The 21,458-nt window shown below is 35.3% G+C and overlaps 4 protein-coding genes across 5 annotated transcripts; 2 read left to right on the top strand and 2 right to left on the bottom strand.

Moving 5' to 3' along the window:
• Positions 1-38: 38 nt before the first annotated feature.
• Positions 39-2,961, top strand: Cyp18a1 (Cytochrome P450 18a1). The gene is made up of 5 exons (XM_076383996.1): positions 39-494; positions 829-950; positions 1,078-1,507; positions 1,614-1,878; positions 2,425-2,961. The coding sequence occupies exons 1-5, from the start codon at positions 122-124 to the stop codon at positions 2,852-2,854; spliced, it is 1,620 nt and encodes a 539-aa protein (XP_076240111.1). The 5' UTR covers positions 39-121; the 3' UTR covers positions 2,855-2,961.
• Positions 2,962-4,660: 1,699 nt separating this feature from the next.
• On the bottom strand, positions 4,661-17,027 carry Phtm (cytochrome P450 enzyme phantom). The gene is made up of 8 exons (XM_076386092.1): positions 16,805-17,027; positions 7,729-8,190; positions 7,045-7,193; positions 6,663-6,865; positions 6,172-6,484; positions 5,428-5,583; positions 5,129-5,303; positions 4,661-5,033 (listed from the first exon to the last, which is right to left on the bottom strand). The coding sequence occupies exons 2-8, from the start codon at positions 8,078-8,080 to the stop codon at positions 4,825-4,827; spliced, it is 1,557 nt and encodes a 518-aa protein (XP_076242207.1). The 5' UTR covers positions 8,081-8,190; positions 16,805-17,027; the 3' UTR covers positions 4,661-4,824.
• On the top strand, positions 16,364-17,813 carry LOC143184101 (seminal metalloprotease 1). The gene is made up of 5 exons (XM_076386096.1): positions 16,364-16,619; positions 16,720-16,899; positions 17,015-17,317; positions 17,423-17,556; positions 17,652-17,813. Exons 1-5 carry the CDS (start codon positions 16,433-16,435, stop codon positions 17,811-17,813), a joined length of 966 nt encoding a protein of 321 aa, XP_076242211.1. The 5' UTR covers positions 16,364-16,432.
• Fu (STKc_STK36 domain-containing protein fused) lies at positions 17,685-21,248 on the bottom strand. 2 transcript variants are annotated; one of them, XM_076386091.1, is made up of 9 exons: positions 20,647-21,248; positions 20,453-20,568; positions 20,219-20,332; positions 20,000-20,145; positions 19,725-19,904; positions 19,511-19,655; positions 18,461-19,430; positions 18,147-18,331; positions 17,685-18,063 (listed from the first exon to the last, which is right to left on the bottom strand). In XM_076386091.1, the coding sequence occupies exons 2-9, from the start codon at positions 20,561-20,563 to the stop codon at positions 17,977-17,979; spliced, it is 1,938 nt and encodes a 645-aa protein (XP_076242206.1). In that variant the 5' UTR covers positions 20,564-20,568; positions 20,647-21,248; the 3' UTR covers positions 17,685-17,976. The 2 variants fall into 2 exon arrangements, with proteins under 2 accessions (XP_076242206.1, XP_076242205.1); XM_076386090.1 differs by having other exon boundaries at positions 20,453-20,565.
• Between the last annotated feature and the right edge of the window lie 210 nt (positions 21,249-21,458).

The following is a 21,458-nucleotide window of genomic DNA, read 5'->3' as shown; positions in this document are numbered from 1 at the left end:
GAAGGGGACAAATACGAGACGATCGAAGCTAGAAAAGAAGACAGCATATTGAAGTTAAGACCTGACACAGTCAGGTTCGTGAAACATAAAATTTGCGAATTGTTATTAGATACGTATTGCAATGCTAGTGGAACACGCGGTGCAGTGGACCTGGCAAGCTATGGGTGGTACAAGAATCGAGGTCCTTTGCACGTTTCTCGTATTCCTCGTTGTATTATTAGTGGCAAGGTGCTTACAATGGCTTAAGTACGTGCGTTCCTTGCCTCCAGGTCCTTGGGGCGTACCTGTGTTTGGTTATTTGCCCTTTCTAAAAGGTGACGTTCACCTACAATACAGTGAACTTGCAAAAAGGTACGGTTCGATGTTCAGTGCTCGATTAGGAACACAACTGGTGGTCGTGCTTAGCGATCATCGTACTATTCGTGATACATTTCGTCGAGAGGAGTTTACTGGAAGGCCGCATACCGAGTTCATCAATATCCTCGGTGGATATGGTAAGTGTTTATCTACATATTATATTCCCCTTTTTTATAACTTGCTTTATCGGAACTTGGTCGTTTCGTCATTTCGCTTACTTGCTTCCTTTTCTTCATACGAACAACAAAATATATATTATCTATCTATCTCCTTCTTCTTCTCTATCTCTCCTTTTCGTGCAACTTTCTATCGTATCACCGACTTTTTCGATTCCGTGATTATTTGCAAAAAAATTTAACATGAGTAATGCTAGGTACACATTAGTCATCTTTAGAATACCTTATCATGTGCTCATTTTCAATTATTCATGATTTTGATCTTTTAGAATTCAAGAGGTTTTCTCTCTTGTAGGTATTATCAACACGGAAGGTGCTATGTGGAAAGAACAAAGAAAATTTCTTCACGATAAGCTCAGAAGCTTCGGTATGACCTATATGGGCAGTGGAAAGAAAATTATGGAATCGAAAATCATGGTGAGCGATTTACGTTGACAAATTAATACTCCTCCACTTTTCTAACTTCTCCTCTTTTATCTGTTCTTTCTATACAACTGATTTCGTGCACAAATCGTTAACCATTATCTCATACGTTCATTTTTAGCGTGAAGTTAAGACATTTCTTCGAGGACTAACGTCCCAGCGGGGTGCACCGATCGATGTTTCAGCCTCTCTTGGAATGTCGATTAGCAATGTAATTTGCTCCATTATAATGGGAGTTCGCTTTCAACATGGGGATAATAGATTCAAGAGGTTTATGGATTTGATCGAGGAAGGGTTTAAGCTGTTTGGCAGCATGGCTGCAGTGAATTTCATACCCGTGATGCGTTACTTGCCTTGTCTCCAAAAGATTCGAAACAAAATATCAGAGAATCGTGCGGAAATGGCAGATTTCTTTCAGGAGACAGTCGATCAACATAGAGCAACTTTTGATGAAAATATTGTGCGAGACCTAGTTGACGCGTATTTACTCGAGATCGAGAAAGCGAAGGGAGAAGATCGCGCGGCGATGCTTTTTCAAGGAAAAAATCACGGTGAGCAATTTTCTTTGAGAAAATTTGAATCATAACACAACGGAATTGTACAAGTTTATCATCTGTAGCATCTATCCTACAATTCATCCTGTTTTTACATCACCAGATCGTCAAATGCAACAAATTCTTGGGGATTTGTTCTCGGCTGGCATGGAAACTGTGAAGACTACGTTAGAATGGGCGATAATCTTAATGCTTCATCATCCGGAAGCTGCAATTGCGGTACGAGAAGAGTTGGATCAGATAGTTGGAAAGTCAAGGATGCCCGGCCTAGAAGATCTCCCATTTCTTCCAGTTACAGAAGCTACTATACTCGAAGTTCTTCGAAGGTCGAGCATAGTACCCTTGGGAACCACTCACGCAACCACACGGTAATGGGCTTTACTCTTATGCATTTTCATGCAACGCAATTCATGATCGATTTTGACGATTCTTTTATTTGGTATTTGTAAGTACAATTTATTCCTTTCCCTTCTCATTTCGCCAACTTCTTGTTTACTGGTGATAGACGGAAAACTAAAATCAATTTAGTAACCGTGGTTTTGATCAAATTTTATGTCGAAACCCATGGCATTCGAATAGGCGGTGATAAATACAGCGGTAAAAGTGAAAGCAGTTGTCTATTCACATTTCTATTTGCTCGCTGAAAACATGTCTTTTGGCAAAGAAATAGTTGCCCCTTCTCAAATTGTTTTTACATATTTCTGTATGATACGTATCTATACGTTCTGACGAAAAGTGAATGTGTATGTAACAACGTTGAATCGAGAAAGAAATAAGTGGATGAAGGTGGAAAGGCGGGGGAAAAGGGACTGGTGGGGGATCGACGACGATGGAGTAGAGACGGTGATAATGAAAGGGAAGGAAACAAGAAGAATGGCTAGGTAATGGTTTTGGAAATCTTACGGTTATTTCAGGGATGTGACGTTACATGGCTATAGGATACCGGCTGGGTCACAGGTGGTGCCGTTACTGCACGCGGTACACATGGATCCGGAACTTTGGGAGAAGCCTGAAGAGTTTCGACCGAGTCGATTTCTCTCGGCCGAAGGTAAAGTCCAGAAACCGGAATACTTTATGCCTTTCGGTGTTGGTAGACGTATGTGCCTGGGCGATGTGTTGGCACGCATGGAATTATTCCTGTTCTTTAGCTCGTTGATGCACACATTCGAATTAAGATTGCCGGAGGGTGCGTCTCTGCCGAGCTTACGCGGTAATGCAGGTATCACCGTCACACCCGATCCATTCGATGTTTGTTTATTGCCGAGAAATCTAGACCTCATCGAAGATGCGAGTAACGATGCAACCTCCTCAGGTGCCATTTTGCGGAACATTGGCAGTCACTGAAAATTCACGGTGTTTTTTTTTTCTTTTAACGCTCCAAAACGACCAACGGAGCACGGTAGTCGTTCCTAATACCGCGACCCAACGCCGACGTGACACGATACTTGCAAATCCATTCAATTTTCCATTCATTTCGTCTATATGTAACGACCAATTTTAATTCTATTTACTTAATTGTGTTTTATATCGAAAGATATTCTCGAAACTTGATTCTTACCCTCATCTTCGTATACTAACTTGCATCTTGTTCGGCGCTATTTCTCTAAAAATATGTATTACCTACCTTTCAGCACCGTTCGTTATTGATACTCGTAAGTATGCTTACTGTACTCGGTATTTGTACTTATTCAATTATTAACTTGAGTTGAACAATATTAGATTTCATGCCTATTTCGCGGAAAAACTTTTTAACGTTGGTCCGAAATTTATTTTCCACGATTGTTGAGTGAAGGTAATACGTAACGATTTCGAAGAGCACAATTATGACGCTGTTTCTAATACAACAGAAGACAAGAATTATAAATAACGATTAAAGCGATGGTAATGACGACGACGACGACGACAACGACGACGACGACGACGAACGACGACGACGACGACAATGATGACAACAGTATAGCCACAAAAAAGAACAATATCAATGACAGTTGTAATAACGACAACAGAGATAGAAACGGTACTAACAATAGTAGTATTATTAATTGCAACGGTAACGAGGAGAACGATATTAATAGAGATCAGAGAAAGAGTAAGAGTATTAGCTATAGTATACCTAATAGTGATAATAGGATAAGTATTGCTTAGACAGCTGAACGAATTGATAAAAGGTGCGTAACAAATTTGTAAATGCGTGTATGTACGAAGTATGATTGGATGATATAATTCGATTTAATACGTATAATAATCATGGTACAACAATGTCTTTTGGAAGTATGTCGTTTGGAAGTGTTGATCGAATTGAATCGGTATCAATTAGATATTAAGGTTGTAGGTTGAGCGAATACTATTTTTAGCCTAAAATTACGATTTTCGTGAAAGTTAGAACGAAATCTTTGCGATTTTACAACGTACCTATTTAGCTCTGTAGCGCATAGAATTTGATCCGTTAGGCGAGGGCAAAGATTAAGGCTGTGAACTTCGAATTTAGGACGTGGGATTTTCAGTATCCCTGTGATATCGCGATCATAAAATCATTTCCAAAGACTTTGTATTGCGTATCTAAGCACATTGACGAAGCATCGGCACAGTTTTTCGCAATATTTGTCGACTTTATGCTTTTTTTTTTATTCTCTTTATCGTCAATTTCAATTCACCTATATAATATATCTACCTAATTATAAGTAGGTATATTTGTTTCAAAGAATATAGGATCGATGTTTCGCCTGTGCTGTTCGATAGTAAGAGAATCATGTGTGACGTGCTTGAACTGCGGAATACCGCAATATGTTCACCCGCCGATTGCGGATCTGTGTTACGTATTTAATGTTGTCCTTTTTTTAATGATTAAGTATACCGTTCTTCATTCAACCTATAATCGAAAGACGATTAAAGCTTGTGTACCTTTTTTCTTACGAGTTTTGCTTTGAATAGCGTAAGCTATCATTTTCGTATACCTCCATTAAACTGTTCTATGTATGATGCATTTTGGCTTGAGAGTGTAGGAAGAAAAAGTAGACGCGGATGGAAGTCGGTATTCTAGAAGGTGTGTGTGCGTATGTTCATCCGTTATAAGCTAAATTGAACAAAAGTACACAGTATATAAATGAATTGTTCAAAGATAAAACGTAGAAATACAATATGAAAGAGTAATTAACATTTATTATTAGATCATATACATTCTTTAAAATCTAAATGATCAACCCTTTTCATGAAAGTATTGCGAATAGTTTTTATAGCGATATATAGGTATTTATTTAAAGAATTAAATGAGAAACGGCTTTTGCATTAAATACACTAAGATGAAACCGTTCATGTTAAGATGAACTAGGAAGAGAGAAGCAATTCGGTCGTCGAGCAGCGAATACCATGCGGTGAGGTTTTGGTACGAGCGTAATACCGCATTCTCCGTCAAGATCAACAGTTTCGTCCGAAGCCACGGACACTTCATATTTACGTAGTATTCTGCCGGCGAAGAGGAACAGTATCATTTTAGCCAGTTCTTCTCCAATGCAAACGCGTTTCCCTTTAAACGAACAAAATTCTTGAAATAGTACTACATCGAGTATAAACAAGTAGGCAGAATAATTGAACGAAAGAGAAAGTTGGAAATTGAATTACCGGTTTGAAAGGGTAGAAAAGATTCTGGCTTAAAAAATCTTCCATCTGCGGTTAAAAATCTATCAGGTTGAAATTCGAGGGGATCTGACCAATGTGCAGGATCGGTGTGAACGGCCCATTGCATTGGTATGATCATTGCACCTTTCGGTACGTCGTAATCACCTATTCGCATGTCCTGAATAAATTTCATCAATGGTGTCGTTTCATTTTTAATTATCTATATCTGTTCATCGTTTTGTAAAGATTCTGAGTAAAATAGGAAGATATCTACATAATATACATAGGTATACTATGCTTACCTTTAGCGTTCCGTGAGGAATTCCAAGTGGTGTAACGCTCCTGATCCTTTGCACTTCAGCTAAAGCAGCTTCAAGACGAGGCATACATTCCCGATCCTTTAAAGTTGGTTCCTCCTCTTCTTTCAAGCATTGATCCATTTCTAATTGAAGCTTTTTCTAAAAATTATGAGACACAACTTAAATCTCGTATTCTATTTACTGTGTAGGTAGGGTAATACTGGGTAAGATGACCCACTTTTTTTCAGTGTTGTGCTATATAATAAATACAAAAATATATTTCTAAAGGACAATACGTGTAGAATTAGAATATGCATGTACAAATGAAAAATAATTTTTGGTTTAAGAAAAAAAAGAAGTTACAATATATGCAAAATGTCATCTCACCCAGACTGTCCGAGTAAGATGACTCTTTTGATAATCTATTAGTTAATAGAGTTTATTGTATAATGATACCAACAATATCTCGTAAAGAAAATTGTTGGGAGTAGTCAATTATTGTATTATAAATAACTTACCTAATTTCTCGATTTTAAACAAGAAAAGGAACAATTGTTGACTTGTAATCAGTGTTAACTAAGATCACAGTACATAGCGTAAAATTCGAATATATCAATAAAATCTAAAATTGAGTCATTTCACTCATAAGGTCATCCCTCCCGGAATTAACCTAGAGTCTATGGCTTGGCCTATACGATTAAGATGTACTAAATGGTATGTATTTTCGAACTCGTATTCTTAACGTGCCTGCTCTTCTGGATGTGTGGCCATGAACAGGAGGAACCAGCGAAACGTCGTCAAAGTAGTATCAGTTCCAGCGCCAAAAAGGTCTGCTAAAAGATGATATAGCTGTGGTTCCGTAAAATAACTTGTATCGGTGTTATTATCTTCTCTCATCTGTTCGTCGAATACAGCTAAGAAACTTTCGTTGGTTTCTGTAGTTTTCAATGGTCCAGCGATTTGAGCACGATATTCTTCGAGTATCTCGCGATATATCCGATGCGTCTTTCTCTTTCCATCAACGATCGATCGTATCATACGCCCGAATTGCGGTAGGAATCTAATGAGCATTTATTATTTATTTTTGTTATAGATATCTATGTTTCAGAGTAATACCTGACTGTTGAACTAAGTTCGAGGATCGTATAAAAAAATATTTAGATTTCATCTTTGATCCTCAGTTATTGACAGTATAATTTCAATGCAATTCATGAAATAGAATAAAGAGCATCAACTACCTAAGAAAAGGAAAGAAGTTTAGCGGTCCTGCAATACCAATTTGCTTTACTCCTTCTTCTTGTAAATGTCTCAACCAAATCCAAACTTGTTCGTTCTCCTCGTATGTTTTCCCAAATACAATGCTGTTCACAAAATTCCCCATACAATGATGAAGTGTATCCAATGGATCGAATGGCCCGTTCATTGATCGCTGTCCGAGTTTCTATCATATCAATGTACAAAAAGTCGTTTTCATGTTCACAAAGAGTCAAAATTTCCTCTAGATTTTTAAGCAAAGAGAATATATAGTAGATATGGTGTCAGGTGTCAGATTACTAGAGTGGATTCGATTGTAACTTTGCAGTAGAAGAGCAAGTATGTAATAATAAATGTTCAGTGTACCGATACGCATTCGTTCGCAGCATCGAGTATCCTTTTCTCCATCTTGTTTCTTTTTGGCCCTTCGTGTTTTACCATACCGAAATTTCTTAAACAGCTACTAACGAATTTTCTTTGATTTTTCCATCGTTCGCCTTCGGCACAAATTAAGCCTACGCAAAAGAATAGTGGAATATCGTACCTATTACTTATATCTATGCATATATGATTTTAATATCGGGCTCATTCGTCGCTCCAACCCCACATTTTCTGGTGTTTTCTTCAAACATTTTCAACGTATTCGAGCTTATTGTTGAACAATGACACATTCGATTCGACTGTTGAAAATGCAAAATTGAAGAATTGTAGAAAAACCATGTGTTACATTAGAAACACATTATGGCATGAATGTTTATTCAACTTTCTGAAATATTAGAAATGGAATCACTTATTGATATTATTTTCTACTTTATAGCAAAGTCGAGTTCATTAACACGTTGAATGCTGCACGATTTTTCGATTCGCATAGTTCTTCGCGTTCTTTCATTTATTCTAACAGATATCTAATAACATTAAAATTAACAATATTTCACATTCCAACGATATACCTTCTTAATAATACATATTTGGTACCTACTTTACATTATCCTTCTTGATATTAATATTGTTTGATAGTTTATAAATACTAATTTATAATGTTGACCTTACCGTATCCTTGCATAATTCCATGAGTAAGATAAAGTGGTGCTCTGCCGGTAAGCGCATCCTTTGCGAAAGCCTGTTTTATCAACTGTGCATCTGAGAGTAGAACAGTGTAAACGGAACCCATACGAATTCCACATATAGGACCGTAAGTTCTACTTAGTTTCGTGAGACTTTCGTGTGGCTTCTCCTCATCGATCCATGGTAGATAGCCAAGGATTGGAAGTTGCCAGGGTCCAGGAGGGAAATGACGCAGCTTAAGATTTTTCTTCAAGACATATATCAAGCAGAAAAGGAACGCAAAAAATACTATGTAGAGAAGTTTCGTTGCGAATCCTAGTTCACTCCAACACAGCATTTTCGACACAGGCTGTAATACTGGATCGTATGCTTCTTCTTATGTCTTATATCTTTTTCCCAAAATGGTATCCCGAAGTAGCGTTTCGTGACGTTTGCAGATTCTTTTTGCTATAAACAGAAACAACCCAAAATCTTATATTACAGTCTGTTTATAATATGATAAGATAACATGTACATTACGGGGAAAAATGAAAAATAGACCTTCGCTATAGCAATATACATATTTATATATATATAAATGTCTATTTTATATATATATATATTTTTTTTTTTTCGTGACGGTGGCCGAAGAACATGTATTTGCATTTTAGAAGTAACAACCGAGAAATTTGTAATTTATCAGACAATGAAAGCCGCCTACATAAATGATAAAACGAGAGAGAAAAAAATCGAAGAGAGAAGTACAAAAATTAGAAATAAATGATAAAGATATAATGAATTTATTTTTACCAAAGAATTCATCTCAAACGATATTGTGTTATTCAGAAATCATTTTGACATCGACAACTTAAATTGACTTACCTAATAAATGTAGCGCCTATATTTTTACGGAAATGTCAAAATGAAACGTATTTTCTGTTTTTCTACAGGATAGATTTGATACCGAAAGAGAAAATATCGTCTGGTTCAAGCGACGCGACGGCAATGAAGAAACTGTTGGGTGATCTGTTAAATCGTTGATCAGCTGTATTACAAGCAGAACGTACCAGTGATACGATCGATACGACCAACACGACTAAAATTTATTTATTCTGAACATTTCAAATCGTAAATCTACCGAATCCAGGTTTCTACACAGATACCCGGTGCCTATCTACGTGTTTACATATCTAGGTACCTATCTGTATACCTATTCTACCTACTTAAGTACCAACTTAGCTACTACACCTATCTACTCATCCACCCACCCACCTAGCAACTTGTCTACCTGCTACCTGGCCGAAATCTCTCGATTCGTTTTCACCTTTCGATACATCTATGTTTATTTCGAAACCCGTCTGACCTCTTTTTTCTTGATGGAAGTTTTTTTAACGATAGACAGTTTTAACCAAAGAGAGTAAGTAAAAGCGATATTATTCTCATTTATCTTTTATAGCACTGGTTTATTTGTTAACTTTTATAACGTAGAATATGCTACATACATATGTACAGATAGGTACATATAAAATTAAATTTCATGTTTTCTTTTCAACTGATTCAGACTATAACGTGTTGAAATATCAATAAAAAGACAAAGTGTTACTAAAATGTTGTCTACGCTGAATTCAAATTTCTCAACAGAGAATAATTTGTAGATTCGGTCACTGATATTCAAAAGCGTTAAATGAGTAGGTACGCTCAAATTTGTGCAAAAAATGACGACAGAATCGAATAGTGAAGAGGCAACGTAAAAAAGAACGAAAGATAAAACTGGAAGAAAAAGTTGAGAAGACAGAAAGAGATATAGGAAAGGGGTCGCTGAAAAGATCTGGGAATGTGGTATTTATTGTGTTACGAATTTTCCATTAGTAGCCAGTCGTTAGAAACATAACGTTTATGAAGTTTTTGTAATTCAATGCATACGAAAGAAAATTCGTTGGTAACTTTGTTTAGTTTGTTGAGAATGGATGCATAAAGCGGCCTTTAAACCGATATAGAGATATGAATGTAGTTGCAAAATAAAGAACTTACAATTGCAAGTATTGAAAAGATTCCCGTGGGGGGTAAATATTTATTGCACAGCAGGTGAAGTCTATTAGTTCAGCCTCCGGTTGTATATTGTGCGCACTGCCAAATCTATCAATCGAAATATGCGTTTCTGATGCAGCCTTGACAACAGTAGCTATCGTTATCGTTGCAGACATTGACTAAACGAGAAACGGTAATGAATACGAAACGTGTCGACGTTGCGGTGCAGCGCGGCACAACGTGCCTCCGCCTCTATCCTTTGAGACGTGCAACGACCGAGAAAGGTCACTCTTATGTTAGCTTGAATATCTATTCGTTTGCTATCTTTGCGTACGCAGCATTATTCACTTGTTTACTTGTTATCTACTTATTTCTTCATTCATGATTGCAGCACAGGTTGTTGCAACGGACCTTAAACAAAGCTGAAAGGAAAGGAAGGTAATAAAGACAAGAGGACAGGCAGGAGAACGAAATGCAGAAAACTACGTGAGGAACAGAAAGAAATATAATAGAAGAAGATGAAACTAAAGAATGCAATATGAAAAAAGATAGAAACTGTGTTTTTTCGTGTGGTTTTAAAAGCACAATAGGTAGGCTGTACCTACATATGTACTTTGCATGGATTTATTTCGATTTAACCTATACCCGCCGATGCAGTCGGACTTGTATTGATGAACGAAGTATGTATATGTATACGTATACTATCTCGCTCAAGCTAAATCAGTGCCTATAAGAAGGCGTGCAACGTCCTGCGGGGTAATGAAATTATTTTTCATTCAACTTAAGGACAACCACTTCGGGTTCGATGAAACGAATTTTTCTTCAAGGACCGCCGGTTTTCGAACAGCGAGTGGATCGCTGGTGACGGTGACTTTTTGTCGATCCCCTTTCAAGTCTAATGAACTCTGTGGCACGTTGATCCTCATGGACAAATGATGTGATTTCTCTTCACGACCTTTCATCCATTCTGTACTTATTTCTTTCCTCTTTCATCTTTTATGACTTGTCGAATCGAACTCGACATTTTACTTTCTTCCTTTTTACTTAATACTTCTTATATTCCAATAATTCGATATTCTTTATTTACACTTGTTCCTCTATCGTTCATACACAGACATACGAGCACATGTGCATACAAACAAATCTACTATAGGTATTACAGTTTGAAAGGATGTAAACTATTAGATATTTAGACAATAATTAACTAAGATAAAGTAATATTTAAAGAAATTAGTCTAACTTTTCCGTTGTATCGCACAAGTTAGAGTAATTTCTTGAAAATAGAAGATACATATAACAATTCTACACAGGATCAAATTGCACTTGTACAATCTACATAACAAAAAGGAATATAATACATATTTATAAATCATAAACGATTCGTCTTTAAAAACAGCTCGAACATAATGATAAGTATAACAACATATGTACATACGTACTTATGTAAATCAATCGTAAATAAAACTAAATATGTAATTAATGCAAGTCATATCCTTGATGTTTTTAAAATATTTTAGAAATAAGCGCAATTGTGATCGAACTACGTTTACCGAAAACGAAAAAAGTGAAAGGGATTGAGGATGAGCAAGAAGGAATGAAATCGCCGTAATTAACAAGTTGAGTTGTTCCATCTTGCACAATTTACTTGGGCTGGTTATTCAATTTACGCAATTTTATCATCCACATATTATACAATTTCGTTACTGGCGATGTTTATATCTATATAATTATGTCACACTGGGGTATCATATATTTAGATACCTATTTATATCTACAGATTTGCGTACATGTATCAATCACATTATTCCTCTAATCGTTGTGCCAAACAGGTACTTAGATAACAGTCAAAGGAGTAATGATTGCTTAAGGTCATTGGCTCAATCCAGGTACCAAGGTTAGAATCCTTTTCTTGAGTCACAAGCATTATCGTTCCCCTTGGACCTTGCTAATTGTACCGTACATTTATGTGTCTTTGTAAGTAATCTTTTAATCCTTTAGAATAATTGTAATTGTAGAATAAAACAGACAGGCAAACAGAGAGACAGAGAAAGGAGAAATAGAGCGAAGAAAGCAAGACTGCTATATTCAAGAAAGTATAAACCAGCAAAGAATAGTTACTGCATCAATGCTCGCCAGCACTGATAATTTATTCCCCCGAGTGAAAATATTTGATGATTTATTTACTACAAATCAATTTTTTTGATTTTCCATCCTCTACCTTGAACATGTTTTTTCTACTTATTCTCTTCGCGAACATAAGGTAAATGTCCTAGTAGTTGACCATGTCCCAATACCTGAACACTAACGTTAATTTTATCCAATTTTAGGCTTAAAACCTAATGTCTAACGTAGTCTAATTAAAAATCAAAACTATTGTCATAATATGACATCCATAGCTTCTGGAACCTCGTAGTTAAAATATCAGGACATACAGTTTTAGGTTGTTTACTTACTCGGACATTTGACATCTTAAGCGTTTAGGTATTGGGACATTTACCTTACATACATGTATATTGTATCTTATTTCATCGTCATTTATATATCATTGATCTGTGGACGAAGTCACTCGATCGTCTGCTCAGTTACGTCCTGTGTTATATGTACCACTATTCTCCTGTTGGGAGAATCGTTCACACGAGAATTTGCAGATTCGGCAGTTGAATCGAACGTGGTCGAGCGGTCGACGACCGCGACTTTCTCCTCTTATGTTAATTTCGTTAATACACTATTTTCACGACTCCTGTACCTTGCAGACGTGCCATTTTACCGTTTGCTGTCGGATATGCGAGACGGTGAAGAAAAGTAATGTCCTCAGCGAACGTAAGAAATTGTTTTTTCTTATAAGATTACGTGAAATTAAAATATGTAAAACGGTCAGACGAATATTTCAATGGTACTATAACTACCACTTCAAACGAGCGATTATACTTAATCGAAATGAAGCAATCCATTTATGTACACGTATTAGTGTTACAATTTATTATACGATATAGCAGTGAAACTAAATGTACATGCTAATTCGTCACTCAAATAAATCGAAAAATCATAATAGAATCAACTACCGAATTTTAATAGTCGAATGGCTTGTTTGTCGGTCGGTCGGTCGGTCGGTCGGTCGATCGGCTGCTTGGTCGGTCAATTGGTTTCTCCAAAACAACATGAACGTGAACAAATGCTACACGCAGTGACACTACTTTTAATACAGTGTGAGAACAGAGTTCGTTGCCCTCTAAAAGGAGGCGGGTGTATTGGCCCCGACTGGTGTTTCTGGGTTTACAACCTCTCCCTGATCGCAAATAACCACGAGTTGGTACTGCGTAAGTGGTCTGTACCTTTTTGAACGTGGTCATCAGTAGAAAAGTACGGTACGTCGTAATTTCACGAAATTTGCCTTTCGAATTTTTACCACTCTTCCTGTTAATATTATTCTACCAATAAAAGAATTTGGATGTATTCATCAAACCCGAATTATATTTTTTTAAATGTATTTACCTTCCCGCATAAATACATATACTGAATGCTTACAACTTGAGACTTTTCTTTATCTTAACTTTTCTCATACCTTTTTTCCCGAATTTGCGTTACTTTGATTACAATACTGTTAGTACTCGATACAAATAAAATAAAATCACACTCAACTTTTGTCAATATGTACTTTCTAGAAATTAAATTTGTAAGATACCTTGTATCTATTTTCAATGATTAGGTACATGTATGAACTCTTCTATATGACAAAGGTTATTTATTAAAAATTATGAGCGAACGGATACGAAAGAGTAAGAGACGTTTGATAGGTAGTACGGATCATCATGGGTCAACATGATACTCGAAAGTTCAAACTTTCTCGTCTCATTTGCATATGAATTCCTCACAGTATTGAATACTTCAAACTTCTAATACGAATTCATGACTATTTAGAAATGTTGCCATGGTAGGGTTTGAAATTTTATTAAAAAGTACATATTCTCATTTATCTTATAACAAATACTCTGAACTTTTCTCGAGAAATAAAGAAAAATTAGGATAACGATGATAAAACAAACAAAAAATGTTGGTAGCCAACTTGCGAAGGATAAGTGTTGTTAACATTGTAGCGACAGTGACAATGACGGTAGAAATAATGGGAAGTGTAGCTCGGTTACGATAACATGGCGATGACTACAGCAATGGTAATCATTGTTGACACTGATACCAATATTGCTATCAATTCGGTACTGATGCTGATATTGGCATCTGCGAGCCATGCTAAGCGATATCAAATTTGGTGGGGATGGAAGACACTTTCACTCTCACAGGTGTGTGACCGAGTCGAGAGCTCGTAACTGTTTGTTACCAGAATGAAAGAAGTTGCACTGGATAAGAGGAAGAGGGAGAGGTTGAGTGGCAGATATGAAGAAAAAGGGGATACTGAAAACGAGCAAGAAAGACAGAAAGAGAAGAGAAGAAAAAAGAAGAGAAGAGAAAAAATCAAAATACAAAGATAGAAAGATTGCAACAAATTCGGTGTGGAATGTAGAATGACAATAATGCCATTTCTAGATATATTTGGTTCGTTATTTACAATTGTCTAACGTTTGTGTACTCGTAAGCAGCAATTGTATTATGTATGTATACTGTCATTATTTTAAATACTACGACGTTTGATTTTAAACAATAATTAACTAAGTCACTTACATTTATAAAGTGAATAAAGTTGTTCAAGTAGTTGATATAATATATCCATTTTTTGGAACGAGTACTGGAACGAATAGGTATGTCTACTGAAAAAAAGACAAGGAGGAAATGGTAAAGATAAAGAAAAGAGATAAATATGCAGTGTGCTCTGGAATGAACACGGAAGTAGCGATAGCGGTTGGTTAAGGAGATGGGTAGGAAGAAAGGTACTACAACACAATGTACCGTAAATCGTAAAAATGCATCATCATTTTACCAATAAGTACGCACATATTGTATATACGCATTGGTATGTACTTAATTAATGTATGTAACACTGCTTCCTACAAGATCATCCCAATGCATTTACGTAATCGTAATTATATGACAATAAAAAAAATATTGCCAAGACGGAATGTGTAAAAAGGATTGAACAAGCAAATTCAGTATCAATTCGTGCTCGATCTCTTGATAATACAAACTGATCATAAGTCTTGTTGTTCGCCGTTCAGAAAAAAAGATTTCATATGTTCAATTATAAGTTCAAGTATATACATTGATTGTCTTGTAATCGCAGTATTACGATAATATACATACCCGAAACAAGACTATGTTGACAAGGAAACATTTCATTAAGTTAAATTGATAACTAAATGATTATTTAGTAATAACGATAGTTCCCATCTCGAATCACTCTAACGACTTAGTCACGCAGGTAGGACTTAGACATGTAGGTACTTGCGCAAACTTTGTCGACCATAACGTGAAGTGACCATTCTGTTTCTTTGCGGTACCAAGAAGTGTCCGGTTAGAATTTAGGCTACGCGGAGACCCTACTTGAATCTGGAACAGGCTGGTCATCGACCTTACCTTCGATACTTATTCGTGACATTTCCAAGCGTGCCATTATAAACGTGTCAATGATTGCATATCACAGCAGTCGCGAAGTATTAAATAAAAATGCTGGAACAATTTTGTGTCTCGCATTCGGGATAAAAACATTTCTTTTGGTAAGTTTAAATGTACATAACTATTCAGTTTTATTTTCGTCATCATCTATAGTATATTGATAGTACAGACAAACACTTATTCTCTACATAAATGCAGAAAAATACTTACGTGTTATGTAACAATTATGATGACGATAGTAATAATAGAAGATAACCACCGACTTAACAAGTAACAAATAATCTAATAAAATATAAAATTTATATAAAAAATAAAGGCTAAAAGGTTGAAATGAACGAGATGAATGTTACCAAAATGATGTATCGAATTACAGGCTGACTACCAACTACTGAATTATTTTGACCTACATACGACATTAACAGTGATCAACCCGACGTTGACTCGAGCATCTGAAACTTTCGGTGTATGAAAAATTCAATTCGAAAGTACATAACATGCTCGTCTATGTATATCATTTTCGTTTATGCATTGCGCCAATAATTATTACCACACGTTACAAAATAGCCTCATGGTAATAGACTACATAATAGTTCTTACAGGGGATCATGCCGAAGTATTGACCTCCAACTTTCATGAAATTTTGTAGGTTTGCATAATAACCGGAAATATTTGACACGCCTTTTTTTGTCGGTTAATATGCATGTTAATGTGCATGTTAATATGCAAGAGATAAAAAACGTCCCCAAATCTGAAGGTAGAAAACTTGTTCGACTTAATATCTCAAATAAATTAATACAGAAAAATGGTGCACATAGGGCGATAATTCACATTCATGCATTGTATGTACGCTTAAATTATACGGCGGAAAGAAAATTAGATGCAGGTTCGACGGAAATAATTGTGCATATCAGTTACAAGCGAATTTAGGCTCGAAACGCAGCTTGATAATAAGATACGTGAGATAAATGTAAAATACACTTACAATTAGTAATTATAATGACTCCATACACACACATATATATATATATATAAGAAGCCATGAAATGTTATGTTGTTTCAACGTTCCCAGTATTCCTTAGGAAAGGCTAATAAAAACTTAAATTGTTGCTTATTGTATATAATGATGCAATACAAGAGTAAGAAAACAAATATTATATTAACACGGATAATTAGAATTGTGTTAGCTGTAATGGCAACCGGAACAAATTCAGAAACAGTTAATCATAATTTTAATCAGAGAATAATCGTGCCACCGCCACCCAAATTCCAAGGCAAATTTCACGAAACTCATCTACACGAAACCATAGGTAGGAATAATCTTTTAAAATTGATCGAGTGGAGAAAAATGAATAAACTATACAGTTATCAAAATTTTGCTGAATATTTATCTTCATCTAACACTGACAGCAAATCGTATAAAATCTTGGACCGATGAAGATAAACAGAATATCTGGGAACTAAGCGGATTGTACGAAGGAGATATAATGCTTACCGAAGAGAAAGATAGCTCCAAAAATGGTTTAGTGAAAATTGCGTCCCGTTGGCCCAGAGGGATTATACCTTATTACATACAGGAAGAAGATTTCGGTACGTTATTATGTACATAGTTGTACACTCATGTACAAAAACGGACGGACAAGGTCTAGAGTAACAAAAAATAATAGTTACGTCATAATTATTACTTTCATATTCACAATCGTAGACGAAGAGGACATTCAGCTAATCAAAAATGCAATGAAGGAGTATCATGAAAATACATGTTTACGTTTTCGTCGTTACGAGAAAACGGATAGTGACTATATTACTATAGAGGGTAAAAGGTCGGGTTGCTGGTCTTTAGTTGGTCGACATAACCAAGGACAGGTAATAAATTTACAAAATCCAGGATGCATACAACATGGTGTGATCGTTCACGAGTTCATGCACGCCTTAGGGTTTTATCACCAACAAAGTGCCGCAAATCGCGATCAGTGGGTTACCATAAATTGGAACAATATAAAACCAGGTAAATGGTTAACCATTTTCGAACGATAAATCAATAGGCAAATTCTTCAATTCTTTAACATCAACATATTAACAATATTCGGACGACACTTGTCACTTATCACAGGGAAGGAACACAATTTCAACAAATACGATAATCGTACTGTCACTGATTATGGGATCGGCTATGATTATGGAAGCATAATGCACTACAGTTCTCACGCATTTTCAAAAAATGACGAACCGACTATCACACCGAAAGTAAGTATCTACACATAGAATGTATAGGGTGTTTCAAACAATTTGTATATACGATTGTGTAAATTACAACATGTTAAATGTTTGCATTTACATAGAAAAAGAAAGTAACAATTGGACAACGAAAAGGACTCAGCGAAAAGGATATATTAAAGCTACAAGAAATGTACAAAGAAGAGTGTTATAATGCACCCAAACCTGAAAAAAGTGTAAGCAATGATTTGTTTGATACATTGGACAACAGTATATCTATTGATTGAATAGTTAATTTATCATAAAATTAATTCGATTCGAGTTTTAATTTATAATATTTTTGGAAGTATATCGCTTTTGCTTTTGCATCAACAATATCATGAGAACGTTTTCTGGATGAAAAGTAATGATTTCATGTGGTTGGATGTCATACATGATAAAATCTTAAAACTATTCTAAGAAGGTGCGTTCGATGGCAGAATTTTGATGATTATGGTATATCAATTGCTTTAATATGTTGATTGTATCGTCAGCTGCCTAAAATTATAAATGCTCGATATATGTACTTGTTGATATCTTTTATAGTAATTTTTAGTTTCATCAAATATTTCATTACTTACGAACTTTACAGTCTGATCATCATCACTGGTTAAGTCTTCTATTAAATTTGTCAAAGATTCAAATCCCACTTGTTCTAAACTTTTGCTAGAGTGTGTTGCTAGCACCCCGATCAGACGACAGGTTCTTGCTCTAATCACTCCCTTTTCATGTGTAAGTAGTCTACGGAACTGTTCTATTGGATACCCTTCCATATAACGAAACAACATTATTCTTGTGTCATTGATAAAATCTTATTGAGAATGTGAGAAAAAGCAAAGAGGGTATGTCTTGTTAATGGAAAAGATAAGTCAAATATTCGTGTTGACTGACTTACCTGATAAATATGAAAACGAAATAACCTTCTCTACAAAACGAGCTGTAAAGGCAGTATAGACAGTTAATATGTAATTTAAAATTGCAACAAGATCTGCGACTATTCGTGCCTTCATATTTTCTAGAGTCAACAACTGTTGTAAAACTGCCACTCCATTTGTGACGTAAATAGCGTGGCAGAACTCAATAGCAGAACTATGATTCCAATGAACCAATCTGCAAAGTATGAGCATTGTGTATTCTAGAGTATCAAGTTCGTCTGGGGTTAACGTAGACGGTAATCTAATAATCGTGTTTGCCTGGTCCACATTATTAGGTTTCCTATCCATTTCGAGAAGTTTAGACGGCGGCATCGTCATCAAAATATTTACAGCGTTCACAAGATGTGTTATGACCTTCAGATCAAAGTATAAACGGTGAATCTCATCAAGGAGATCAGTGGTCGCTGGAACGACGAACGATAAAGACAATACATATGCAATATGTTTTAAGACGAAATGGTTAATACTTAAGCCTTTTAGAGGGGACATGAATATTGAGATACAATGCGGCGTAAGCAACATGTCTACTTCGCCATTCATAATTTCCTTCATAGTTCGCTGTAAGAATGCAATCCATTCTTCATTTTCGATTGCATTTCCCGAACCAGGTAATTCATAATTGTATGGTACACTATTGTTTCCCGAGTCGTTCCCTTTCATATTTATTTGTTTTTTCTTACAATGAATCACTTTAGATTCACGTTTCCATGAAATGGTTCGCTGTTTCAAGTTAGATCTATCATTAATCAGCTGTTTATTCAGAGGTTTGTCTCTATGACATCCTGTTGAATCTTGCAATTGATCATGTTTTTCTTTTTTGGTTTTACCTTTCCTAGCTTTACCTATTTTAGTAACCCTATCTTTAACAAAATCATGATTTAAAAGGGCAGGCCAAGTTAACCTCTTTTTACAATCCTTTTGTAGCAATCCCTATTTATAAATATATCTATTATTAATGGATACATCTGATTGGAAATATAAAATTCAAAGAATATTAAGTGTATTAAGACCTGTAGAAAACTTTTACAAGTCTGAGAAACAAAATCTGGCCATTTTATCTCTTCAGATCTCAATAATCTGACCAAACGTAGAATAGAATCTGTCTTAAAAGGTGGAGAACCTACGACTAGTTCATAAATTATACAACCAAGGGACCTGAAAATTCAAACTTTTATATACTATATATGTCATATTTGAAATGTTTTCCTTATAATGCTAACACACCACAAGTCTGCCTTATGATCGTAAACCTCCTCGTCGAAAATTTCTGGTGCCATATACAATGGCGTTCCTTTTACGGAAAGTAATACTGTTGCCCCCGCTCTTATGGTACGAGCAAATCCAAAATCACCCAACTTTGCCACTCCATTACTTTTAAGAAGTACATTTTGTGGTTTAAGATCCCTAAAGGAAGAACAATTAGTGCGTATATATATATATATATAGCATATAATAGTATATATAATATATATAGCATAAAATAGCATCATTTTTCCAACCTGTGTAACACATTATGACAATGTAAGTAATAGAGTGCAGATACAAGATCACTAGCTATAGCTTGCGCTGCTTCTTCAGATAAACGACCTGCTTTGGCTAATATTTTGTACAGTTCCATACCTGCATACTCAGTCACAACAACTATCTAATCAAAGAATTACTTATATGCAGTGTAAAGTATTAAAAACTCAAATATTCTTATAAACGTATGTTAGTACCTCATTTTCTGTTTCAAATGAATCGAACATTTGTATTATGTTCGGATGATGAAGACGACACAGAATTTCATATTCCTGACGTAAACTTTTCAACTCTGCTAACGATCTACCACGCTAAATCGTTACATATTTATTATTATATAATAATCACCATAGACGAAAATGAAATGAAATTATAATGGTGAACAAAATAGCTATTACTAAAAGTAATTACGTTTATGATTATTTATTTACCTTTTGAATTACTTTATAAGCTACAATTTCACCATCGCATCGTTTCTTAGCTTTGTACACTTGTCCATAAGAGCCTTCGCCTACTTTTTTTAAAACCTCGTATTTTTCCATAGCTTCTTACCGAATGTATAGACCACAAATAAAAAATTAAAATAATCACAATATAATATATAGAATAATAAATAGATACGTACTTGAAAATGATAAGGCACTTCTTTCAGGTAACGTAAGGTTAGTTTCAGCTTCAACCTTTCAGCTGCTTTCAGCTACCATCTACCATTGAACTCGTTTGACTAACTGGCTGTTGTGTATTCATACCTATACAGAATCATGCATGTGCACGATGCGGATACAGCTTATCCGAGCAGTGACCGTTTATACTTTTATACTTTATACCATGGATCCATGGTTTAAACTCCACCATCTTTAAGAACAAATCATATGCGCTGCCTGTGCGAGGTAGATGATACTAAATTGAAGTATCTCGATTTACAGTAATGCTCATTCCGTCGTATAATTTATAATACCTACATAGTAAAAAATACGAAACAGGAATTACAAATCAATGAAAATTTTTAGCTATACACCACGTGCACTACTACTTTGCAAAAAAAATTAGCTATAGAATACAAATAGTATTAGAAGTATACATGTTAATGGAAAAACTTAGTACCACCTACTTCGCTTAGGTAGCGAACATGATATATGCGTAAATCATTTTAGTTTTATCAGCTTATATTTAAAAATTTGAGAATTTACATGTATAATTTGTCTTACATTATCAATAAAAAGAAATTTGATAAATTTTCAAACTGCCCCCTTTCATAATAGTTAAGCAATATACAATACGTTCTAGTTAAATTATGCAATGGATGAAAATGGAAGTGGTTATATTAACTGTAATCGTAAGATATTAATTATAACTTCAGTGTAATTTTTATAAGATTAATACGTTGTTTTACAATGTGGAAAATGTAGGAAACACAGGTAACAATTTTACACGAGA

This window comes from Calliopsis andreniformis, chromosome 9, assembly GCF_051401765.1.
Source record: "Calliopsis andreniformis isolate RMS-2024a chromosome 9, iyCalAndr_principal, whole genome shotgun sequence".
Classification (NCBI taxonomy): Eukaryota; Metazoa; Arthropoda; class Insecta; order Hymenoptera; family Andrenidae; genus Calliopsis; species Calliopsis andreniformis.
Note: the sequence above shows the minus strand (reverse complement) of the source record. Positions and strands in the feature narration are given on the sequence as shown.